The sequence below is a fragment of the Castanea sativa genome, chromosome 6 (assembly GCF_040712315.1).
Source record: "Castanea sativa cultivar Marrone di Chiusa Pesio chromosome 6, ASM4071231v1".
NCBI classification, from domain to species: domain Eukaryota; kingdom Viridiplantae; phylum Streptophyta; class Magnoliopsida; order Fagales; family Fagaceae; genus Castanea; species Castanea sativa.
Window position 1 is genome coordinate 62,327,872 of NC_134018.1, and position 24,967 is coordinate 62,352,838.

Sequence of the window (24,967 nt, forward strand, 5' to 3'; positions counted from 1 at the left end):
GGTAGCTCTGCATGCAAGCTAGGTGGTCACAGGACCACTATAACTTGTAAAAAATTACATATACATACTTGCTAAAAAATAATTATATGTTAAACTAAATTATTGTGACCGTCCTAATAAAAATGTTGAATACGGTGACTTGAAAATTACAAAAAGTTGGGCTAAACAAAAATAAGAATAATGCTATATTTCTAACATTTTCACAATAATTTTACAACAAATTTAATGTGGTAAGTTGTTATTGGTTTTAATTTAGGCTCAATACTAGGGGTGTCAATGTTCGACCCAATCCATGAACACGACACGAACCTAACATGGGATTTTGCGGGTTAGGATTGGGCCTTAATGGATTTGGGTCATAAATAGGTCAACTCGAAAGCAACACGATAAGAAACGTGTTATAAGCGGGTCAACCTGTGTAACTTGTAATAGACACGTTTGACATGTTAATTTATTTGTGTCAACTCAAAATGACTCATTTAAAACACAACATATTTAACTCGTATAACAAATAAATATTCATTTTATTTTCGATTTGTCAAATACCTTTTATATTCAATCTATATTTTAAATTTAAAAAGAAAGTGAGTCATTACAAAAACTTACAAGGGATATAATTAGAAATTGAAACTTTACAAACCCTGAGGATATTATATTTTTTTTAAACTATATTATTTTGAATTTGGGTTGAAGTGTATACACTTCTTTTGGGGTGTAAAGAACTTATTTCTAGATAGATGTTATATTTTTGTTGAACTATATTGTTTTGAATGTGGGTTGAAGACTTGAAGTGTATGTACTACTTTTGGGATGTAAAAAAAAAAAAACTTAATGGGATGTTATATTTAATATTATACAGGTTGAAATGGGTTGTGTTACATTCGTGCCAACCCAACATGATCCGTTTATTAAGCGTGACAAGTGAGTTGGGTCAGGTCAACCCACCTTATTAACATGTCGGATTAGGGTTAAAGGATCATGACACGATTATTAAATGGGTCGGGTTTGGATTGAACTATTTAGTTGAATACCTCTACCTCGACACGACACGAACTTGACACGCTAACTTGAATTGGCACCCCTATTCAATATTGATATTATTTTTTTACCTACCAATAAGAGTTTTTTGTATAAAATTTATTGTAAAAATATTGTGGACGAAGCATCACTTCAAAATTAATTCTGCCACCAAACATAATCCTTAATCCATTTCATAAAATTAAAAAAAAAACTTAAATAACAACAATAAATATTAGCCCAAATAACAACAAACATAAACCAAACAAAAACAAGATAAGATCAAACAACAACAAGTGATCTAATTATTCAACAAAAATCTTACTATAAAACAAAAGGATAAAAATTGCTAAACATTCAAATTTGTAGTTTGTCCAACCTATTTAAAAAAAATAATTTCTAATTTCATTTTTTCCTAAAAAATAGTATAAAAAAAAATATTGTGGTTATCAGTTCTCCTTAATGGTGATGAAAATTATATTCTTTTTAGTTTTAAAGTCGCAACAATTTTACTCTCTTTAGTGACTTTTTTTTTTTGTTTTTTTTGAGAAGGCTCTCTTTAGTAACTTGACTCATAATTATAGTAAATATTCAAGTTATCACTTTATTAAATTTTGCATAATTTTAATTTTTTAATGACCACCCTTAAAAAAATTTATATTTATAGAACCACCATGGTGCAAATGATGATATCCAACCACTAGTTAACAGGCATCTTGTAGATTTGGGTGTCTAGTAATATTCCATAAATTGCTACCAATGACGTGGTGTGCCATATCTGGACACCACAAATTGAAGAAAACTTTTCCAACTTGTACACGTAACTCATGACCAACCCAAAAAAAGGAAAAAAAAAAATCCCGGTGACTTTTTAAAGTTTCACACCTTCATCCTAAAAGTAATTATAAAAAATAATAAGCAAGTAGAAAGTTACCAATCATAATGAAGTGGCACTGCTAAGCATGTGAGTGAGGATGTGAAAAATTCAATACCCTTAATAAAACTGTTTAAAAAAAAAAAAAAAAAAAAAAAGTAAAAGAGATTCAATGGCTGGAAGTCCCTAAAAAATGGGACTTTTATTAATTTTATTTTTAGAGAACCTAAAAAAAGGGACTCGACTCGTGCTATGTTAATAATATTTTTATAATAAATTATAAATAGTTAGTTGTTATTGTATACAGTTTGAGAACCATTTTGTCAGCAATTAGTATTACTAATTATCTATAATATTGATTGATTACAAAGACTTAGGAGTAGAATAATTAATTAATAATAAAAAGAAAAACCTTTCTTTCAAAACCCCCCACATGGCTCACATTTTTCTCGCTCTCCAATACTCCATTATACGTAAAGAAAACCCCTCCTTATCCACTAAACTATAATATAAATATGAGAAATATATAATGTATCCCTTTCACTGTTTGTGAAACAAAAACCCCAAAAAAAAAAAAAAAACATAAACAAAATAACACTACTGAGGGCCGTATGGTAAGATTAATCTAATTATTTGTATTTTTAAAAAATATATAAAAAAAAGTAAAAATATATGAAATATTATTATTTTTTTTGGTTGCTCACGGTGTATCCTCAAAACTTTCAACTAGAAACTAATCACTGTTTGCGACGGGTGAGCCCATAATTGGGTAAATCGCTGGCCCAAGGAGTTTGTTTCAAAGTGTTGTTACTGAGACTTGAACTAGGGAGCTCCTAGTCAAACCTCAGACAGCCACTTTGAGACCAAGTGCTCAACCACTTGACCCACTCCACTGGGTTATATGAAATATTATTTAATGCTTGAAAACTGTTGCTTAAAATCGAATATCAAACGAGCCATATTTAAATATAAATACTACTACCATATAAAAGTTTTCATTGCTCTTTTCTTCTTCTTCTTGACTTTGATAGCAGAAAGACAAAAAAAAAATGTCAGGCGTGTCAGAGATATCGAGCGTGGTGGCGCGAGGGCGGTTGGCGGTGCTGACTGCGCACTTAACAACGGCCACCTCCTCCAATGAGCTCATTGAGGTGGCGCCATCTCTCGAGGCAAACTGCCTCTCAGCTCAGGTCTCACCTCCCGGAAACCTTGCAGGCTCCTTGACCGTTGTTGATGGAAGGACCGGCAAGAAGTACCAGGTACCGGTCTCTGAGGATGGCACTGTCAAAGCTACTGATCTTAAGAAGGTATGTCTTATGTTCTTACGTGAATTGTTTTTGCCTTTTGAAAAGCTCAGCTGGGTTTGATTTGGTTTTGTTCAATTTTGTCGTGTTTTGGTTTGTGATAGTTGTTTATGATCTGGGTTGTGGTTGTTGGGGAAATTTTTTCAGAACAGAGAAAAAAGATTGGATTTTGGAATTGGGTTTTGAATTATTGGTTATGTGGGCTAGTTTTTATTTATTTATTTTAAAGTTCTGATCCGATTAGCTTTTTGGGTTTCATTTGGACTTTTTTTGATTTGGGAGTGATTGAATTTTAATTTTGACGTGTTTTTGTTGAGAAAATCATAGATATAAATGCGATTTATTAATTAAAAGATTTGATATTAAGTTTCAATTCATCACATTAATTTTTAATGTTTGGCTGCTGGACATGGCATCAATATATGTTTGTTTGATGTGATTATTGGCATTGTGTTTTGCTATGTTGATGAATTAACTTCAGGTGTACTGATTTTATTGTTTTCAATGAAATTTTAAATTTTGCAATTGCTCATGTGGATATACAGATTACAACTGGGAAAAATGACAAGGGGCTCAAACTTTATGACCCAGGCTATCTGAATACAGCTCCTGTTCGGTCGTCGATTTGTTATATTGATGGTGATGAGGGTATCCTTAGGTATAGGGGCTACCCAATTGAGGAGTTGGCTGAGAAGAGCACCTTTGTGGAAGTGGCCTACCTCTTAAGTAAGTTCTCTGTGGAGATTCCTATTTTGTACTAGTTTCCTATATTGTACTAGTTTCTAATGACTAACAATCATTTATGTTATAATATGTTCTAATTTACTAGAATCATTTGTTGATAACTTTTTGATAATAAGCCAATGAGTCAATCAGCCCTACTCAAATAGCACTTCCTCATCTCACAAGTGTGGGCGGAGGATGAGGCCATGGGCTCAAGACCCACTTGGTGCATGTGTAATTACCAATACAGAAAATAATAATTGGTGGAGAAAATGAGGTTTGATAAAATAAATGAATTGGGATTTTAGAAGTACACACTTAAATCTTGTTAAAGGATTGTCTTCTTCTTCTTCTCTCTCTCTTCCTCTTTCACACGCACACTGTATTGCCACTATAAGTATGAACAAGTATTATGCACTTTTATTTTCTGAAGGAAAATATGCCATTATATTGATATGTATGTGATATGCTGGACATGCTAAAATGAAATTATGCTATAGTGATTAATTATTAAACCTGAGAATTTCTATAAAAAAGTTTTATTTAGTATAGAATTGTTTTGATTCCTCAAAAATTATATTTATACTGTTTGTATCTTTAATTATACAATGTTCATCTCTGTGTGTTTACTTGCACTCTTATGTCTACTTTCTTAATTCAATTTCTGTATCTGAAACTCTTTTTTTTTCCCCAGTGTATGGGAATTTGCCTTCTGAAAAGCAGCTAGCAGACTGGGAATTTGCTATCTCTCAGCATTCAGCCGTACCACAGGGAATTCTGGTATGCTTTACTTTCTTTCTCGTTTAAATAAAAAAAAAAGAAAAAAAAAAGAGTATGATTCTAAGTTCTGGTTTTGGTAAATTTGTTTTGTAGGATATAATACAGGCGATGCCTCATGATGCTCACCCAATGGGTGTACTTGTCAGTGCAATGAGTGCTCTCTCCATTTTTCATCCTGATGCCAATCCTGCTCTGAGAGTAAGTTCGATAATTTGAGCTTGATGTAGTGAGTTTCGTAGTACTCTTTTGATTTGGTAAAAGAAAATTCTTCTCTTTTTTATTTTTTATTTTTATCAGGTATCAATATTTTACAGGTACAAGTATAATGGCATAGATTTTATATATGTACTGTTACTTGACATTTCTTCCATCTTGTGAAAAACTTTCCACACCCAATTTTTCACTAAATTTCAAGGAATATCTCTAATTTAACTTTTGGAAATAAAATTCTGGTATGAATTTCAAGCCACTTGGTGAAGGGTTCCATTGATTGATAAAGAAAAGAAAAAAACTGCTTTCTATCAGTTTATAGTCACTTGGTAATTGTCAAGGATTTTAACTCCACCACTTATTTTATCCTTGCAAGAAATACTTTGCCTTAAGTCTCATCCTACATTAATAGATTAATGTGTTGTTGGGAAAGTTGGGACAATTTTCCCCAAACTTTTTGTAAAGAGTAATGTTAGAGCCACAAACTACTTTACAAACTTTTTACAAACTGCTGAAGGAGCATGGTACATGTCATCTAAAAATAATGAGCTGGACTAATTAGTCAGATTTTAAGTATAAAAATTTATTATAATTTTTAATTATACCAAAAACTTAAACAAATTCTGGTGACTGTTCAGCTCCTCCCTGAGTTCACTGTAGGCCAGCTTGCGTCTTAGAAGCCAAAAAAAAAAAGGCCAAACAGAAGCTCAGCTTGACCTAAAGGAAAATTTATTGGGAAAGTTTCACAACCTCTCAAGGCCAAAAGCGATGAACTCTTGTGAACTTGCTCTGGTCTCTACAGCCACTGTGTTTGGTGCTTTAGCCTCCGCCTTTGCGATCCGTTTCTACTTCCTACACCCTAAAAAAAGCACTTCCCCCAAACCCACAACAGCTTTGTTTCCACCAATAGCTCTTCTTCCGACCCTTTTGATCCCTCCAAAGGCAAAGAGTATTTTTTTAAAAACGTTTTCATATACTTATTCATCTTTTTGGGTATTGGCCGACATTTGTAAATCATTAATGGATGTTCTCTCAGTTCCTTTGGAGGCCATCCACCCATTGGCTTAAAAGCCAAAAGTGGCTGAGCTGAGATGCAAGTTTGCCGACAGTGAACTTAGGGCTGAGATGAACAGTAATTGGAAATTGGAACTCTTATGTTTTGGTGTAGTTAAAAATTATAATAAATTTATAAACTTAAGGTCTGACCGTTTGGTCCAGCTAATTTTTTTTAGCTAATGTGTGCAATGCAACTTCAACAGTTTGTAAAATAGTTTGTGGTTCTAACATTACTCTTTTGTAAACAAAATTGTTGTGGGAAAGCAACTTTCTTTTCATTTCACATTTATTTCCTGCAATTATTCTTTGATGATTGAACAGAGTGTATGTATTTTCCCAGAGTTAGGGTTGATGTAGTTTTTATTTTATTTTTTGCAAATAACCTGATTCATTGATTTACTTCATTGAGAACCAACAAATAATCACCTAGCGTTGGCAGATGCAGTTGTCTAAACATTTTTAACCAATGAAGGTGGTTATTATTGGAATTGTGGAAAAATTGTACCCATTATCCTTTCTTATTTGGAGAATGTTACAACAGCATTTACTATTAGCCAATGTTCATAGTGTATTTAATTTAATGACAGCCTTAGTTATTAGTGGTATGAAATTTTGATATGCTGAGGTGTTATTGTGTACATGTATATGTTAATTTGTGATTTATTGCCAGATGCTTTTTGACATTTCTGATTATTTGTTGATCCAGGGCCAAGATCTTTACCAGTCGAAACAAGTGCGAGACAAACAAATAGCACGTGTTATTGGGAAGGTTTGGTTATTCAATTTACTCTCTTTCTTTTGGCTTTGTGCCTTAACTGAGATGGTTCAATAATTATCAGTTGTCATGTTGCAAGTTGTATAGCCATCCAGTTAAAGTTTGGTAGTATGCTGGCTGCTATAGGCTTACATTGCACTTATTTGGCATCTTCCCACTAATTTATATGTAAAATCAATATTTACTTGCAGGCACCAACCATTGCAGCAGCAGCTTATCTGAGGTTGGCAGGAAGGCCTCCAGTTCTACCTTCCAGCAACCTTTCTTATGCTGAGAATTTCTTATACATGCTAGATTCATTGTATGTATTGCCAGCATCTTTTGTTCCTAATGATATTTGGGATACAATGATAAATTTTCTTCTGATGTTATTATTTCCTCTAAGATGCCAGTGCTGATGCACTATTGTCATGTTGTCATTTTTCCGAATAAGATGAACATAGTACACTGTTCTTTAGCATGGAACAAAATGACTCTTTTATTTTCAATAGAGTTATTTTTTTGGGGAAGAAATGGAATTTTTCCTTCTCTAACCTAATTAAGATTTTCTTCCTACAAATTTGCAGAGGCAATAGGACATATAAACCCAATCCTCGACTAGCTAGAGTGCTAGATATCCTCTTCATACTTCATGCAGAACATGAAATGAATTGTTCCACAGCTGCTGCCAGGCATCTAGCATCAAGGTAGGCATCTTAACACCTGACCAAAATAATTTGGCATTAAACTCTTTTGTCACATACCTGGATCTGTCTCGACAGTGGTGTTGATGTATACACTGCTCTTGCTGGAGCTGTTGGAGCACTGTATGGTCCTCTTCATGGTGGAGCTAATGAGGTATGCATTATAGCATGATCTCATTTTCATAGTCTTTTTCCATGCTTCAATGTGGCTCTGTAAATAACTTCATCAAGGACATCATGGATGAAATTTCTATGTTTAGTGAAATTTCTACATTATAGGTCTTTTAATCAGACCTTTTCCCCAAATGTTGTGCTCAAATTATATTTTGTGCCACCATTAGGTAATCTTTCCTCATGACATTGTCTATTGTAGGCTGTGCTTAAGATGCTAAATGAGATTGGAACTGTTGAAAACATCCCGGACTTCATTGAGGGGGTAAAAAATAGGTAATTGTTGTTCTGTCCATTGATTTTTCTTACTAACAGGTGTCAATGACTCTTTTGCATGGAATGTGATATATATATTTGTCTACTTTTTTCCCCTTCTTTTTGAAGTTTGAATAATATTCTTATATCACTTCATTTCTCTAGGAAGCGCAAGATGTCAGGTTTTGGGCATCGTGTGTACAAAAACTATGACCCAAGAGCGAAGGTGATAAGGAAACTGGCTGAGGAAGTCTTCTCCATTGTTGGCCGGGATCCTTTGATTGAGGTGTTTTCCCATCCTCTATTATTTGCTTATGCATGGATTGCTAGTTCGAGCCGCAGTGCAGTTCCAATATTATAGATGATTAATAAGATATGATTGTTGCTACATTGCTCATATCAGAGTCAATTAAAAGTAGATATTTCATTGAATGGAGAATTGAGTTATAAAGATAAAGTAGAGTTTTTTTTTTTTTTGGAAACAGAAAATGAAATCATTAAATGAGTGGGTTTAGAGTATCAATGAGGGACCAGTTTTAGCAAAACTTTGCATATTGCATGATTCCTACACAACTCACTTCATTGTATATTTCAGTATACTGCTTTGAAAAGTCTTCCAAAGAAGGGGGGAAAGTATCCCACAAGGACCATGAGAATTGCAGGCAAAATATACCCTTTTCGGGTTACCCTACATGTAATAGAAAATAAAGGAAAATTTTTGAGGGTATGATAATTTGGTAGAAATTTGCAACTTCCTACAAATGGAACTATTCAAGGAACCCAAAGATAAAGTTGAACTTGCATTTCTACATAAGTTGTGAAGATATTCATTATCAATATGATGAATATAAACTCTGTAGTTCTTAAGGGTAATGTTTTATGTTTAAACATGAACTATAAAGATTCAAGTCATGATTGGATTCTGTTCAGTTCCAATTCACTATTGATGATTTTTCTTATAGTTTGGCATTTGATAGCATGCCACTACCCATGTATCTCATGAGTAAGATTATATGGCTTCTTAGTTTTCATTCTTTTATTTTTATGCCTTTTGTAGGTTGCTGTTGCTTTGGAGAAGGCTGCCTTATCTGATGAGTACTTTGTTAAGAGAAAGCTATATCCAAATGTTGATTTCTACTCGGGGTTAATATACAGGTATCATTGATTTCACTGCTCTTAAATGATATCTTGAATTTCCCTCAGAGAACATAATTAGTATGAAGGTACTAAATTCACATTGATCAGGGCAATGGGATTTCCAACGGAATTCTTCACTGTTTTATTTGCAATCCCACGAATGGCTGGGTACTTAGCACACTGGAGAGAGTCCCTGGATGATCCTGATACAAAGATAATGAGACCGCAACAGGTTAATTCCCCAGTCTTTTTATTTTCCCCTTTTAATTTGTTTATGTTTGTGCGCGTGTGTATGAGTCTGGTTCAAGTTACAAATGGTGTATCACCTATAATAACTTTCTATTGGATGAATATCTTGAAATTTCACCATTGGATTTACATATTCTCTACGTTATTAACACACATACCAAATTTCGTGCCAAGAGAGAGAGAGAGAGAGAGAGATTTTGATTCTTTTAACAAAATGATGAGTATCTTGCTCTCTTCTCTACAACTTCTGAAGTTATACTATAAATTTCTTTGAATACCACAGGTTGCTCTTTCTATGATCTAGGGAATGAATTGTAATTGTCCTTCAGTACAAAGGAAAAGAAACCCATGTGTTCCACAGGATGATGAAGTAAACCTATATTAAAATTGAGCTCCTAAAATTATGGTTTTTTTTTTTTTCAATATTACTTTTGTTTTCATTCTGTGTTTTGGTAATTGAAATGCACATTATAGTGCTCGGTGATCATACGTTTTTTAGCAATTGGTTTAATTTCTTCGTGTTATTTTGCTGTTTCCTCATATTACTGATCCGGCTGATAATTCAGGTTTATACTGGGGCATGGCTGCGGCATTATATGCCACCCCAAGAACGGATGGTATCCCAAGAGGCAGACCGACTCGGTCAGGTGTCTATTTCAAATGCCGCCAGGCGGCGGCTGTCGGGATCTGCTGTTTAGGCTTTACCTGGGTTCATGTTGAGCATGACGAATAACAAATCTCCTTAAAAAAAAAAAAAAAAAAAAAATTCAAGGAGAAATAAGTACATCTTTCTTTGTGACTTTAATCCTGATTATATTTATATGCCTACAAGTTGAAGTGGAACGGTTTGTGGGTTATGGTTTAGGCATGTACTACAGCATAAATAAGAACAGTGTGGTGTATTGGCGTCTCTGCATGTATTTTGAGACATTAAATTAATCAATAGCTTCTTTTAACGTGTTCTTGCACTAATTTATTTATACTTAGCTGATTCAACCTTTTTTCATTTACTCCATTTCCAACAGTGACAATTGGACTTCGATTCAACTCAACACTGAATACAATTTCACTCATCATAGATAATATATAAGCTATCACTTGAGAATCAAATTAAAAAATGTAATTAAAATTTCCAGAGCTGTTTGAGATTGTTGTATATTGGCAGATGTTTGGTTAATGAGTGGAAGCTTTGCTGGAGCTTGACAAATGTTTGAAGTGTCTTAAGTTGAGAACGAACGCAGCTGTTAAAACATGTTTCCTTCCTCATGGTAGAAATCATTTTTCTGATACCAGTAGGCTGTTGAACGGTTTATGCAAATAATGCGCCTAATAAAATAATACACATGTATATATATATATTTTCATAAACAAAAAATGGGTAGAGGCCAGCGACTTGAGTTGGCATTTTCCATTTGAGCATATAACCATTCAACAGTTAGATATTTTTTTTTTCACTTTTTCTAATTTAGTCATCTATATTCTGTGTGCACCTACATCAATTCAACTTCAATGCTACATCTCTAATTCAATTAAATATTATTCGTTTATTCATTCCCATCATCTACTTCCTTCCTTCCCTCTTTGTTGATTCCATTCTCAGCTAGCCCACTTCTGCTTTCTCAAAAAAAAAAAAAAGTTAGCCGACTTCCATATTTACTATGCAGCTTATATTTGCTATTATTCATGGGCCCATTGTACTTTTTGGTACAATTTATGAGCTCCACTGTACTATTTCAGCTAATTTTTACTTTTATTTACAGTACTTTCAGCAATAAATTTTTAGTTTTAGCAAAATAAACGGTATCCAAACTGATCGTTTAATTAATTAATTTACTCAGCCCTTTCTACCATAACGTTAACATATGTCCCGTCTCAAACTAAAGGCATAAAATTTACTCAAGTCTTTTTTTTAAAATAAAAGAAAGGCATTTAAAGTTTTTTACTAGTGACATGAAAATGCTTAACTTTCCTTTTTCTTTTTTCTTATTGTATAAGTTAATTATGAAAAAAATGAAAATAATTTTTCTAAAATATTTTCAGTAATTTTTTTTTTTTGGATGGGGTTAAAATAAATTGTAAAAACAAAAGGGCAAAATAAAAAAGTAAAACTACTTGTGAAATTTGGATTAATATGAAGAAGATTTAAAACTTTTGAAAACTAAAACTAACGTGGTCCTTTTAACGGACGTTACTCATCCAAGGACAATGACTCACTCGATCGCATCTGTTATATACATTTTACCCCCCAAAAAGTGAAGGCAGGAAGGATAGGTTAATAAACTGAAGAGCAGAGGGAAGGTTCACAAAGAAAAAGACAGCAAACAAACGAAACGAGTCGAATTTGCAAACAGAAGACAAAATCATCAAATCTCAACCTGTGGCGACTCTCCGCTCCGCTCACACCCTCAACCCCTTCACTGCATAGGTCTCTCTCTCTCTCTCTCTCTCTCTCTCTCCTTTTATCAATTTCGATATATATATATATATATATATATATTTCCTTTTCATTTCATTAGAAAAAAACAAACACATAAAGCTTAACATAGTTTAGCCTATGTAAAATTGCAACTGTACAAGTAGTTTGTTGATGAACATTTAAAAAATTATCAATTTATTACTCATCACATGTGCGTGTATTGCTAAGATCCGTGTATGAACAGCAACTACTTTTTTTTGTTTCGTTATTATGTGTTCATTTTAGATAGGTTTCTTTCATTTTGATGGATGCAACTTAGTTTTAACTCTTGTTGCTGATGATTTGATGATGCCTTAGATCCAAATTCTTTCTGTTACTAATTGAATTCTCACAATTGGGATCATTTAAGTTGAGCATGATTTATTATTAGCTTTTTATTTTTTTATTTCCTGAAGTTCAATTAAGGACAAAAATGATCCTCATCTCTGTTTCCTCAAAACATTTTGTGAAATAAAAAAAAATTATGTATATGTAGTTGCCACAGTTTAGTTGAAGGTTTTTTTAATTTCTTGTTACCCAAATAATGAGAAATCCAGTAGATGGATTAGCTAACCTTTTAAACTACTTTTCTCACTTAATTAGGATTTTTTGCTTGGAAAAAATATGATTCTGCCCCCTAGATGATAGCTAGCCAAACATACACACACTCTACATATTTCTCAAATAGAAGTTGTAGGATTTAAAATGAAGGGTGTACTAAAGTTGAATTAAGGATGAATTACTAACCCCAAAATAGTCCAAGTCGGGGTTGTCTAGGGTTCTTGTAGGGGATCGAGAGTGAAGAAACTTTGTGTAAAAAGTAATGCAATATGCAGGTGCTGAATGCTTTATACAACTTATAGCAAGGCAACTAGCTTCTACCCTGATTGGCACCTACCCCCTTCCCCAGTCTCCGTGTTGTTTGACCTGCCTCCCCCTTTCCTCCACAAAAGAAAAAGAAAGAGAACTTATATCAAACTAGAGGATGCCGTCCTCTTCGGATGATGAATTTCTTTGATGTTGGGTTTGTTTAATTGGAGCTTTAAAATGCTATGTGCTAAAGCTGTATGTAGATGTACAATGAAATTTCAGTGATAAAATTTCTTCTTAATTGGAAAATATATTAAGATATTTCAGTTCCAAGGATCGCCAATAGAACAAAGGCTAATGAAATTTGAATCTCTCTATATATAGTTCCAAATCTTCAAATGTCCTATTCCTCTTCCTCCATACATGCACGTTAAACACGAAGTTGCATCATTCCAAACTCTATTTTTGAAAGTCTTGGGAACTTTGCTGCTAATGATGAAGCATTCCTTCACCGTCTTCAGCATCACCCATCTCTTCAAAAAGCTAAAAAAAAATATAAAAACATAATTCTCATGCTACTGGACATTGCAATAGCTCAATTCAAGTGCAGTGAGTTTACTATCGTAAACACATTGTACTTTTCTTATTGATAAAATTCTTATTACCTATCATTAAAAAAAAAACAATGCAATAGCAAATGATCCACATTTTCTTCACTAGTTCTACACAAAACCACATGTTTGCTAACACCATACCTCTTCAGATAAGATTGTATATTGGAAGAATTTTCCCCTATGATGCAATACATGCAAAACAACAACAATAACAACAAAAACCTACCTTTGTAGGATTTTTACCCTCCAAAACAGCCTTCCAACAAAAATCCATGTAGGCAGCACCAACACCTCATCATAAGATCTAACATTGAAATGCCCATTTTGTATTAAGTCGCCAAAACACCTTATCCTCCATTACCACTTAGATCAGACTAAATAAAGCAGTTGAAAAAAAATTCAAATATTTCCTTCTCCCAATCTTGGGCTGACCTACAAACATAGGATACCAGGGAACTCTTCCTTTATTTGTGTAATCCAAGATTATAGCATCTTACTTATCAAAAAAAGATTATAGCATCTTTATTAACAACTAACTGAAATAGCCCAAGAATTAAAGTTGCTAGGTCCTTTTCTGCACGCCAAGCATCATACCAAAACTTTATAGATGGTAGCAGTATAATGTTTTTTCCTGTGTCATTGGTTTGACTCACCTCCCCTCTCCCCTATCAAAAAAAGAAAAAGAAAAAAGAATTATCAAAGTTACTATGGCTAATATTATATTTATATTTAATAAAAAGGATGATAGAAGTATAAGGATTTGGTATGGTGCTTGGTGTGTGGGTAGGGAGACATGAATCTAATTGCCTTCCAAATTCCAAACCATTTGAGTGCTGAACAGGCTGTGAAGGCTATCTCCCACGAACATTCTGTATTTTTCTCCCACCAATTTCCTCCATAAATCATTTTTCTCTTGATTGTATTCTTCCATAAGTTTAATACTCAATTCATTGTGAGTACATTATCTGAATTCTGTTGTATACATTATCTGAATTCTGTTGTATGGTCTTTAAGTTTTGTAACTTACAGCTTCCGAGTTCTTTTAAGTTTATATATGAAATTTTGTAGTACTCTATGCTGCTGGTATGTGTTGGTTTGGATTTTCTTGTTTTCTCAAGTGGGCAAAAGTATTGTCAAATCTAGAAAAAAGTGTTGTTTTTTTTTGGTAGGTGGGGTTGTGTATCCATGATTTACTCCTAAGGATGGGAAAGGACCCTGCCTTGGTGAGGTCCCATGTCATTAAAAAAAAGGTGAGGTTCAAAAAGCTGTACATAAGAAAATATGCTGAAATGAAAAAAAGGAAAAAAAGGCCAAACCGAACACAGAGTAGAGTAAGAAGTGGAATTGGATATAGAGATAATACAGAAGGAACTTTAGAAGGTCCCATCCCCCCCCCCCCCCCCCCCCCCTCCCCCTCCCCACCCAAGTCCATCTCCACAAAAACCTAATGATTGCAGCTCATTGCCTCTGTACTTCACTGCAACCCCAAATTTACCTAAGTTGAGCTCCTCTTTACCGTCAGTCACTTCTTCCTGTTTGGTTGCTGAGAAAGGGCTGGAAAATAGAGAAAGAAAACCAAATTTTAGATTTTATTGTTAACAATACTTTGATTTTATTAATGTTTGGTGTGTTTTCTATATCCCCCATTGCTTGATGTGGTGCATTTGGAGGGAAAGGAATAGCAGGAGTTTTGAAGACACCGAAAGTTATATGCCTGATCTTAAGTTCTTCTTCTTAAGAACCCTATTGGTTTGGCTGTCAGCCAAGAGGAACCCTTCTTTATTTTCTATTGTTGCTTATTCCTATATACTTGGGTGACTCTTTTTTATTTTTTTTTTGGATTTATATAATCTTATTACTTATCAAAAAAATGATGAAAAATAGAGATTTATAATTTTTGTACCTTTTTCTTTTCCTGTCTTTTTGAGCAGCGAGTCAATTGAGATTTTTTCAAAAGAGAAAAACTGGAAAATAAATTGAGATACCCATTTTGATCATTTAGATTGCTGTCCTTTATAATTTAGCACTTAATCTTTAATTTAAGATCATTTCCTACTCAATTTGATTAATTATTAGTGGGTTATTGGTTTTGTATGGATTTGATTGGTTTAAGATAGTCGATGCTTGAGATTGTGTTCTTTAGTTCAGTTCGCAGAGTGGATTGTATGTTCTGGAATTTGTTAATTGTGGATTCTTTGTAATGAGTTTGATATCGGCATCTGATGCTGTGAATTTGTGTTTATTTTGGATTCTCAGCCAATCGATGTCTATGCTAGTGATTGTAATGTACATACTTGTATTGAATGTTCAAGAATCTGATCATCTGATGTATGTGTGCAATTTATAATGAAAATATTTTTACTAGGGTCTGTTTTAGCTTAAAATGCTTGCATATTTTCACCATCAAATTATGTACAGCTTTTTAGGGCCTTACTTTTTCTAGGTGCAAACCTGTACTTTACACTTATTTTTAAAACAAAATAAGCCAATGAAAATAAGCTCATCTAAACATGCTATGGTGGTTTTGTCAACTGTGTCATGAATAATGTTACTGCTGCTTCATCAAATTATTCTCTCTCTCATTCTTTGGAAACTGGCATTACTCATCTTGCAAATTATGTGATATTGAATTCCTGCTTTGCAAATACATGTTGTTGAAATTGGGTTCTGTAACACTTTAGCATAGACATTGATTCTAGTTCTTATTTTTGGCAGCTTCCTTATGAATGGATAGAAATTGAATCTCTTTTGATTAGCCTTGATGTTATCACTATAATAAACTGTAAGAGTTGTGAAATTTTATTTTTTATTTTCCTTGCATATCTTTCTATTCCTCGATGCTCTCAACAATTTTATTGTCTTTGAATGTTTATTCTGTTTATATCTTAGGCATAGATATTTGGAAAGATGTCCGGCCAAAGCCAGCGCTTGAATGTAGTTCCCACTGTAACAATGCTTGGGGCCATGAAAGCCCGCCTTGTTGGTGCTACAAGAGGTCATGCTCTTCTCAAGAAGAAGAGTGACGCTTTAACCATGCAGTTCCGACAGATTCTTAAAAAGATTGTCTCCACAAAGGAATCAATGGGAGAGGTCATGAAGACCTCCTCATTTGCACTAACTGAAGCCAAATATGTTGCTGGAGAGAACATCAAGCACATTGTCCTTGAGAATGTCCAAAATGCATCTCTTAAAGTTCGATCAAAGCAAGAAAATATTGCTGGTGTGAAGCTCCCAAAGTTTGAGTACTTTCACGAGGGTGAGACCAAGAATGACCTAACTGGACTGGCTAGAGGTGGACAGCAGGTTCAGATTTGTCGTGCTGCTTATGTGAAGACAATTGAGGTTCTTGTTGAGCTAGCCTCACTGCAGACATCATTCTTAACCCTTGATGAGGCAATCAAGACCACTAATCGTAGAGTTAATGCTCTAGAGAATGTTGTGAAGCCAAGGATAGAGAACACCATAATTTACATTAAGGGGGAGTTGGATGAGCTGGAAAGGGAGGATTTCTTTAGGTTAAAGAAGATACAGGGTTATAAGAAGAAGGCAATTGAGAAACAGCGTGCGTCTGCCAAGGGGTTTGCTGAGGATCAGATTGCAGAGAAGATGTCTTTGCAGAGAGGGATATCAATGAATGCAGCCCACAACATGCTATCTGCAGCTGCCGGGAAGGATGAGGACATCATTTTCTGATTTGGGGATTTGTTTATATGTTCTCTTTAGAGATGTGTTGCTTCGTCTGTGCTTCTTGTTTTGCTGCGGAAAATTCAGATTACTATTTAGAATAACAGTGTTGGGTTCTGAATAAAACCATTAATGTATTTTTATCCTGTCTTGTGTATTATTTATGAATTGACTTTTTATCCTTGAGTTATGCAATATTTGTTGACTGGAGTTGATTAGTTGAAAAAAGCTTAGTGGATCAGTTCTCATTTTTTGCATTCTTGCTGTCATTATTGATTGTACCACCTGGTAGATTTAAATAGGTATGACCTAAATAACATATGGGGGAGCTTTAGGCTCTAGCAATGTCGGAAGACACCCGATTGGTTGGTTTTTTTTGTTTATTGGTGTCGCTGTTGATTTTAAAACTTTTGGTCTAAAGTTGTTCTTAAAATCTTCCACCAGATCCCAAGCCTCAGCACTTCCCAACTCTCATCGAAGCTAGTTTGCCAAGTCTTTTCTGTCTCTCTATAACTCAACTATCTACTTCGATTGCTCTATTACTCAATTTATAATGAGTTACGGTAGATATACCATAATATTTTGCATTTGTATACAATGTTTAACTATAAAACAATAAAGCTAAAGTCACAACAAAAAATCACAACTACATTTAGTTTCCCAGATACCTTATACAGGAGCAAAAATAAATTAAATAAAAGCAAAAATGCAAATTGCTCCATAAGTTTGATTGAAATTTATTTTAATTTTCTAATTTAATTTTTGTTCAACTAAGTCCTCTAAATCTTAAATTTATTCAATTTAGGTTTTTTTGTCCAATTTTGTTAAAAAATTACCATTAAAAAGTATTTTCCTCTAAGTCGTGGTTAATGCATTAGACACACAATTTATTTTGTATGATAATGATATATATATATATATATATATATATAGAGAGAGAGAGAGAGAGAGAGAGAGAGAGAGTAGTAAGAACAACAATAGGATGAAACATGATCCAATCATGGGTGCCCCTTGCTCTTTTTTGGGTATGGAAAACTTGTCAGATATAGTCCATGAGGAGTATGGGATGAACCAATTTGATCACTCTTAATTAGGTGACTTTGGTATTGTAATATCCCGCATCTTTAACCCTAATGATTAAGAATGTCTATATCATTTCATTAATGATAATCAAATAGTATTTTAAGTAAATGGAAATTTAGAAATAAAAGGGGACACTTAATTTATGTGGAAGGCAAATAAGGGTGCCATAGTATAAAATTTAATGAATAAGGACTTGGTTCAATTAGGCAAAAACTTGGGGACTAATTTGCAATTAAGTAGTAAGCTTCCAAGTCATGACACCTCCTCCTATTCTTCTTGCGAAGTCCTGCTTTTCTCATGCCATAACCTGCCTTAGTTCACGCCACCTCCCTCTTGTCTCTTGCCACATCATGCTTCCTTATTTCCACCTCCTACTTTGTCATGGAACTATGTTGTTTCAGCCACCAAAATGATTCCTTTGCTGCCTATTCCGACCACGAAATTGAAGAGAGATAGAGGGAACTCTTAGGAGATAAACCTAAAGAAAATGAGCCAAGTTAATAATCAGCCCAAGTCCAAAGAAAAGTAGAATTTAATTGTGAAGATACATGGTCAACTAGACTTAATTATGTGATAGTTGCCTTGTAATTTAAAGTTATGATTATCTCTTACCTTCCTCTATAAATACTTTTACATAACAATTAGAGAATAGTTATATAATCTGATTGAACTTGAAAACAATTTTTGGTAGAAAGCATCTGGTACCAAGTGTCTTGATGAACCCAAAATTTTGTATATTGAATTGTCACCTTTAATAAATATATTATGGGTTATAGATACTGGAACTACAGTGATTTCTAAGAAAGCTTTTAATCTCAAGAACCTACTTAGAATTTCTACTTCTTGTAACCTTTGATTTGTGGCTGTTTTTCGTGTGGGTTAACTCATATGAAATATGGTTCTGAAACTTAAAAGATTCAGCTTTGGAGTGTGAAAATATTAATTTTCATGTGCTGGTTGAAGCTAAAATCCCTGTTTTTAGTTTTAAGCATAACCTTAAATGACTATAAGAAATTGTATTGCAATGGTCGATTGAGCTCTATGCTGACTTATGGCTGCCCAACCCTAAAGTTAATTAAGAATGTCAATGCAAGTAAGAAAATCAAAGAATGGCTTGTTAATACTTTGCCATTTGGTAATTTAGAGAATGTCATTTCAGAACAATTCATTTACTTTGCATTTGGTAGACAAGCTGTAAAACCTAATGAATTATTAAACCCTTGCATTTGAATTGAAGGTGTTTCCTTCATTATATGATTGGAATATAAATGTGAATATCATGATTTGTCCTTGGTTATGTGAATCATGTTGTTTGATAAATGTATCTTGTGTTTTGGGAACCTCTTTGAGGTGGGATTGGAATTTCCTTGATTTTGAGAGCTAGGTTTTCGAGATGTATCCATAAGTTTATGTTAAGGTAGAATTGATAGTAATATCTTTGATATTTGGTTTAGGTGTTACTAACACCCAAGTTTGAGCTCCTTTGACTTTAGGCTTTCGATTCCTTTGCTTTCAGGTAAGGGACAAGTGATATGGGTATTTGGTAAGTCATGAGGTTATCTTAAAAATCTTATTATGCATTAAAAGGTTTTGAATAGAGATATTGCATACACTCATGTTTTAAACATAGATATGTTCGTGATGCTTACAAAATCTAAAGTATATGATTTAAGCATATTGATGTTGTTACTTATTTCACAAACATGATATTCAAAGAAAATAATGGAAATGCTATTATTATAAAATGTTATGTAAAAGTATGAATTTCAGTATGATGTATAAGTATGAAATGTTTTCAAGTTATGTTCTCTAATAGGATCTAAACTCGGCTAGTAGAGGCTAAATTACTGGTTTTTCATGGAAAATGCTATGTAATTAGCCATTAAAAGTGGTGAGGACTTTGTTGTACTTGCCCTTGTTGGGAACAACCAACTTGTGGAGGAAGCCAACCGACCCCCATGGTTGATGATCTGTGTTATGATATGATCCCAGGAATCCTCGGCATTGGGGGGAATCTAGATGCCTGGCATAGTGTGCTAGAAGCCTCCCAAATCTGTACATACTTATTAGATATGGACTAACCACTATATATTATTTATGAACAACTATGTTATTTTATGATCATGAGAGAATGATTCTGTTGAAATGCATTATGAGCATAATGATCAGTTATAAGCTCAAGAAGTTGTTTCCAATGAAAAGAAAAGTTGTTCTTTAAAGATGAAAGTTTCTAAATAAGCTCTATTATTCTTTAAAGATAAAGCTTTGGATGAAAGCTAATGTTAAAAAGTTATATTATTTTATGAGAAGAAGTTTATGAAGAAAATGTTTTGTAATATTATTCTGATAAGTAAAAGGAGAACAATTATTTTCCTATGAAAAATGTATAAGTTATTATTATGAATAGTATAAAATATTATGCATGAAAAGATGTTCTCTTATCTGGATATCTATAAAATAAAATGTTTTGGTTTACATGCATTCTTATTAAATTCTTGTATAACTTACCCTTACTGAGCTATGTAGCTCACCCCTTCACTCTTTTGATTAACATGTTTTATTCTGGAGTAGAGGGAGTCTTAGTCGAGTTTTGGGAGAAGTTGGTTTAGTTTTAAAAGTATAGCCCCTATTTTGGTAGTTTGATGGTTTAGTTTTAAAAATATAGCCCCTATTTTGGTATTTTGATGTTTAGCTCTGTAGTATTATGTATTTTGGGATATTCTAATAGGACTTGTATATTTTATGTAATTAGAGATATATTATGTGAAAGTGTGGAATTTGAATAACTAGTGGATTCTATTATTCCTTTAGTACATTGTAGATGTTTTGAATATTAAGTGAAAAAAATTATATCAAGAAAGCAAAGAACTAAGAATGAAAAGAAAGACGAAAATTTTTGTTTAAAAGTTTAGTTGGTTCTTGTTAATATCAAGTTCAAGCTTGATATTAACATACCGATCATGGTCACAAATTCAGGTATCGAGTTTGGGTCGTGACAGGTATGATGAGATAGAGGTAAGAGAGACAAGTATATTTGGAAATGGTTATATAATATATTTATAATTATTAATTAAAGTATAAATAGAACATGTATAAAAATGATTCAATTATATATATAATAAGTGATTAAATATTAAATTTGGGTAAAGGGCATACAAGTTTAATAATCAATCAACACACACACACGTGTAAATGTATAAAAGTAGATACCTTATATATTCCAAACAATGGGCTGATGATTTATATTAGCCAAACTTTAATATGCCTTCCACTACTGATGACAACTCTTTATTATTAGATAAGAGACTCTACTAGTTGAGTTATCTAGAACCCACATATGCCTTTATCTGTATATATTAAGAGAATTTGAAAAGTTAGTATACGGGGCTGGGCCCCGGGGTCATTGGGCCTTGGACCCTAGCCTTGTGGCACCATACGGGGCAGGGCCCTAAGCCTGTTGGGCCTTGGGCCCTGGCCCTGAGATACAACACTTGACCCTCTCCCCTTTGGACTTATGACCTTGATCCGAACACCCCTTGAGACCCAATATGAGCGCAAAAATCGTAACGGGACCATTTTGCCTTGAACGTCAAAGACGAGCCCCTCCTAATCAATCTTAACTTGATCAGGTACTTGATTGCTTGGCATTACGATGTCTCGACTTCCCGGCATTGCCTTAGGGAATATTACTGCCGAACAGTCTTTTAGAGATGGGAACCAGTTCCAATGCCATTACTATCGACCCTGACAGAGCACCCACTTAGAAGCGATGAAATTGGACCGCCATCAGAAGGTAATCATTACACCTCCACTTATCTCCAACTATAAATAGGAAAGTAGAGTACGAAACAAGGGGGTTGGCAACTCTGTGAGGGAAAAGGGAGAGAGTTTTGTGAGAACAAGAGTGCGTAATTGGGTCTCTAAGCAAAGGGTCACCCATAGTAGGAAACCCAAAACCCACAATATAAATAGATTGTGAGCCCAAGTATAGGTCAAGCCCATTAACCGTATTCTGGGTGCGCCCAATTAGTTATTTTTTTTTTTACAGTCAAAAGTACCCCTAATTTTATTAATCTAAGCTAAACAAAATGGGGTTAATTATAGTAAATTCTATTCTAAATAAATTCCTACCCACGTTGAAACACTACTCCTACTTCTACATTGAAATACAATCCCACGTTCTTTTATAATAAAAAAACTACCCGGCCACCGAAAAAAAAAAAAACACTCCTAGTACACCAAAACACTCCCCACGTTCATCAACCAAAAAAAAGAAGAAGCTCCCCACGTTCAAATAACGCTCTATCAATTATCTACCCATGTAACTTCTCACAAATACAAACTCTTCCTAGTAGTTTTAAAAAAAAACTATATATAAAAAAAAAACTCTTCCCTGTAAAACCTTTAGAAATTCAGGTAACACAAAAAACCTAATAAAAAAAACACACACACTATCAAATATCTATCCACGTTCCTATTGAAAAAAAAAAGTTCTATAAAAAAAAACCCCAGTACACCAAAACACTCCCCACGTTCATAAAAATAAAAAATAAAAAATAAAAAAACACTCCCCCCTGTTGACATAACACTCTTTACCCACTACCCAAAAAAAAAAAAAAAAAATTTCTCAATGGTTGAACTTCTCACAAACACAAATGCATAATATTCATCACAATCCTAAGAATTTTTTGTAATTGGAAAATGAAGTAATTTCAAATTATAATGGGTGCAAATTATTAAAATTTATCCAAAAAATAGAAGAGCCTCACTCGCGTGCTCAGAGGCTTTACTTTTAATGCTTTAGACTCTACTAGTTGAATTATTTGGAACCCACATATGCCTTTATTACTTTAAATGCTTTAGATAGATTCAACGGATAACTTCTCAGTTTTCTCTTTTTTGCATAAGAATTAAATTCAATGTAGAATTGCAATAACCATATTCAATGGATTGGGTAACATGATTGTTTGTATAATCAACATCAATAACAAGCTCCTTAAGAGCTGTCATTCAAGAGCTAAGTTCAATGTAGAATTGCAAGAGTCAAATTCAATGGATTAGGTGATATGATTATTTGTCTATATGCATTTGTCTAATCAAGCATAAATAACAACTTCCTTTAAGATAAACTTTGATGGAGCAATTTTTAAAGAACAAAGTAAGAGTAGGAGGTTTGATTCGAGATGATAACGGGCCACTCATTGTAGTATTAAGTTGCAAAGGAAGAGCAATTTGGATTTGGAGGAAGCAAAACCAGTGGCAATTGTCTAGGCTATTGATTTTGCAATTGAGATAGGTGTAAGAAATATCATTTTAGAGGGAGATAATTCATGGTTGGGAGCTATGATATAAGCAACAATTTTAAGAATAAATATTATGCATGGTCATGAAGGTAATTTCATACAAAAAAAATATAATTTTTATAAAACATTTTAAAATAAATTTATACAAAATGGACATCGGCTAGTTAAATACTAAACTTGGAGTTCAAATGATTTGGAATTTGAAAGCCAATAAGGAAAATGTCTAGATAAATGGGGAAAAGAAATACAAGGGTTAGAATTAGAGAATTATCACTACCGTGCATTTTTGGCGTAATGATCACTCTACTAAGTGCTTAAGGGGAAGAGTAGGGTTCAAGTATAGAAAGAAAAAAAGTTTTTTTTTTTTCATTTTTTTTTGATAGGTTTTTTTTTTTCATTTAAAAAGGGAAAGATTAGAAAGAAAGTTTATACCACATTTTTTTATAAAAAACCAAATAATCCAATATATAATATACTCCTATACTTTTTATATTTCAAGGATCTGGTGATTGTGACCCACCTTTACTTAGTAAGAACAAGGCAAAGGTGCCGCATTGCCTAGAGAAAGAAAAAAGGTTTTTTTTTTTTTTAACTTTAAAAAGGGGAAAGATTAAAAAGAAAATTTATATTTTATATCATATTTTTTTAAAATCAAATAATCCAATGTAATATACTCCTATATTTTATACTAGCCATATTTTTAAATTAAAAGAACCAAATAATCCAATATAAAACACTCCTGTATTTTTTATATTTCATTGATACGGATATTGTGACCCACCTTAAGTTAGTACGGAAAAGGTAAGGCAAAGGTGCTGCATTGCCTAGAGAAAACAAAAAAGTTTTTTTTTTCTTTAAAAAAGGAAAATATTAGATAGAAAGTTTATTCTTTATTCCATATTATTATTTTTGAAATCAAATAATCCAATATGATATACCCATATATATTTTATAGAAAACTCGTCACACACACTTTACACTTACAAAATAATCTTTTTTTTTTTTTTTGGATTTAATGTGATAATAATATTTAAAAATAAGATAAAAAAAATGTCTTAATTCTTAGAATTTTTGTCTACGTGAGTCGGTGGCTTATATAAATGGAAGAAACTATTTGAAACTAAAACTCCTGATTTTTTTTTTTTCCAACTCTCATGCAAATGCATTGGAATTCAAATATGAGAAGTTATTTGTCTAAAAAAATACTATAAAATAACTATGAGTTATTGTGAGTATTTTTTTTAATAAAAATTTGAAAAAGAAGTAAGAAAATATGGAATAATGTTTTTTTTTTAGAAACATGTGGAATAATGTTTAAAAGTAAGATTCTTTTCTATATTTTCTATACATGTTGCTCTTTCTTTTATTAGGCCATCCTTCATTTCTTGTCTTTCTATGCTAACTTTTCCATCAACTTTTCTGTCGGTTGCTTTTAGTCTTTCATCTATTATTTGCATTTTACTACTACTTTCATACAAGTTTCTTTCTACTATTTCCCTTATTATATTCTTTATCATCTTCTTTTCTAATTAGTCCATGTTTCTTTTTTATCTATTATATTATGTGTTTCAAAATTCCAAAATGATCTTTTTAATCAAATTTTTTTAATCAAAGTTGATTGTAAAAGTGCTAAAGAAGTTTTATAGAAAGATGTTCAAAATCTTGTTTCTAAACAAAGTTAATTTTGCTAGATAGCAAGCCATTTTAAGTGTTTTTGACTTTGATATTGAATATATTAAAGGAGAATCTAATTCAATGCCTGACTTTTTAACCCGTGAATTCTT

At 33.0% G+C, this 24,967-nt stretch overlaps 2 protein-coding genes across 3 annotated transcripts; both read left to right on the forward strand.

Moving 5' to 3' along the window:
* The first annotated feature begins 2,883 nt into the window (after positions 1 to 2,883).
* LOC142638586 (citrate synthase, glyoxysomal) lies at positions 2,884 to 10,190 on the forward strand. The gene is made up of 13 exons (XM_075812622.1): positions 2,884 to 3,198; positions 3,741 to 3,921; positions 4,613 to 4,698; positions 4,792 to 4,896; positions 6,671 to 6,733; positions 6,931 to 7,040; positions 7,306 to 7,425; positions 7,501 to 7,576; positions 7,796 to 7,869; positions 8,014 to 8,134; positions 8,906 to 9,003; positions 9,094 to 9,217; positions 9,801 to 10,190. The coding sequence occupies exons 1-13, from the start codon at positions 2,941 to 2,943 to the stop codon at positions 9,930 to 9,932; spliced, it is 1,548 nt and encodes a 515-aa protein (XP_075668737.1). The 5' UTR covers positions 2,884 to 2,940; the 3' UTR covers positions 9,933 to 10,190.
* Positions 10,191 to 11,488: 1,298 nt separating this feature from the next.
* On the forward strand, positions 11,489 to 17,058 carry LOC142640449 (V-type proton ATPase subunit D). 2 transcript variants are annotated; one of them, XM_075814550.1, is made up of 3 exons: positions 11,491 to 11,659; positions 15,829 to 15,895; positions 16,003 to 17,058. In XM_075814550.1, the coding sequence occupies exon 3, from the start codon at positions 16,021 to 16,023 to the stop codon at positions 16,804 to 16,806; it is 786 nt and encodes a 261-aa protein (XP_075670665.1). In that variant the 5' UTR covers positions 11,491 to 11,659; positions 15,829 to 15,895; positions 16,003 to 16,020; the 3' UTR covers positions 16,807 to 17,058. The 2 variants fall into 2 exon arrangements, with proteins under 2 accessions (XP_075670664.1, XP_075670665.1); XM_075814549.1 differs by lacking the exon at positions 15,829 to 15,895 and having other exon boundaries at positions 11,489 to 11,659.
* The last annotated feature ends 7,909 nt before the right edge of the window (positions 17,059 to 24,967 follow it).

What these genes read in the sequence shown, in the direction of transcription:
- LOC142638586 (XM_075812622.1), top strand. Translation starts at nt 2,941, where the DNA reads ATGTCAGGCGTGTCAGAGATATCGAGCGTGGTGGCGCGAGGGCGGTTG. An exon ending in ATTGAGGGGGTAAAAAATAG is followed by an intron (nt 7,870 to 8,013) that starts GTAATTGTTGTT and finishes TCATTTCTCTAG; the next exon opens with GAAGCGCAAGATGTCAGGTT. An exon ending in TACTCGGGGTTAATATACAG is followed by an intron (nt 9,004 to 9,093) that starts GTATCATTGATT and finishes CACATTGATCAG; the next exon opens with GGCAATGGGATTTCCAACGG.
- LOC142640449 (XM_075814549.1), top strand. Translation starts at nt 16,021, where the DNA reads ATGTCCGGCCAAAGCCAGCGCTTGAATGTAGTTCCCACTGTAACAATG.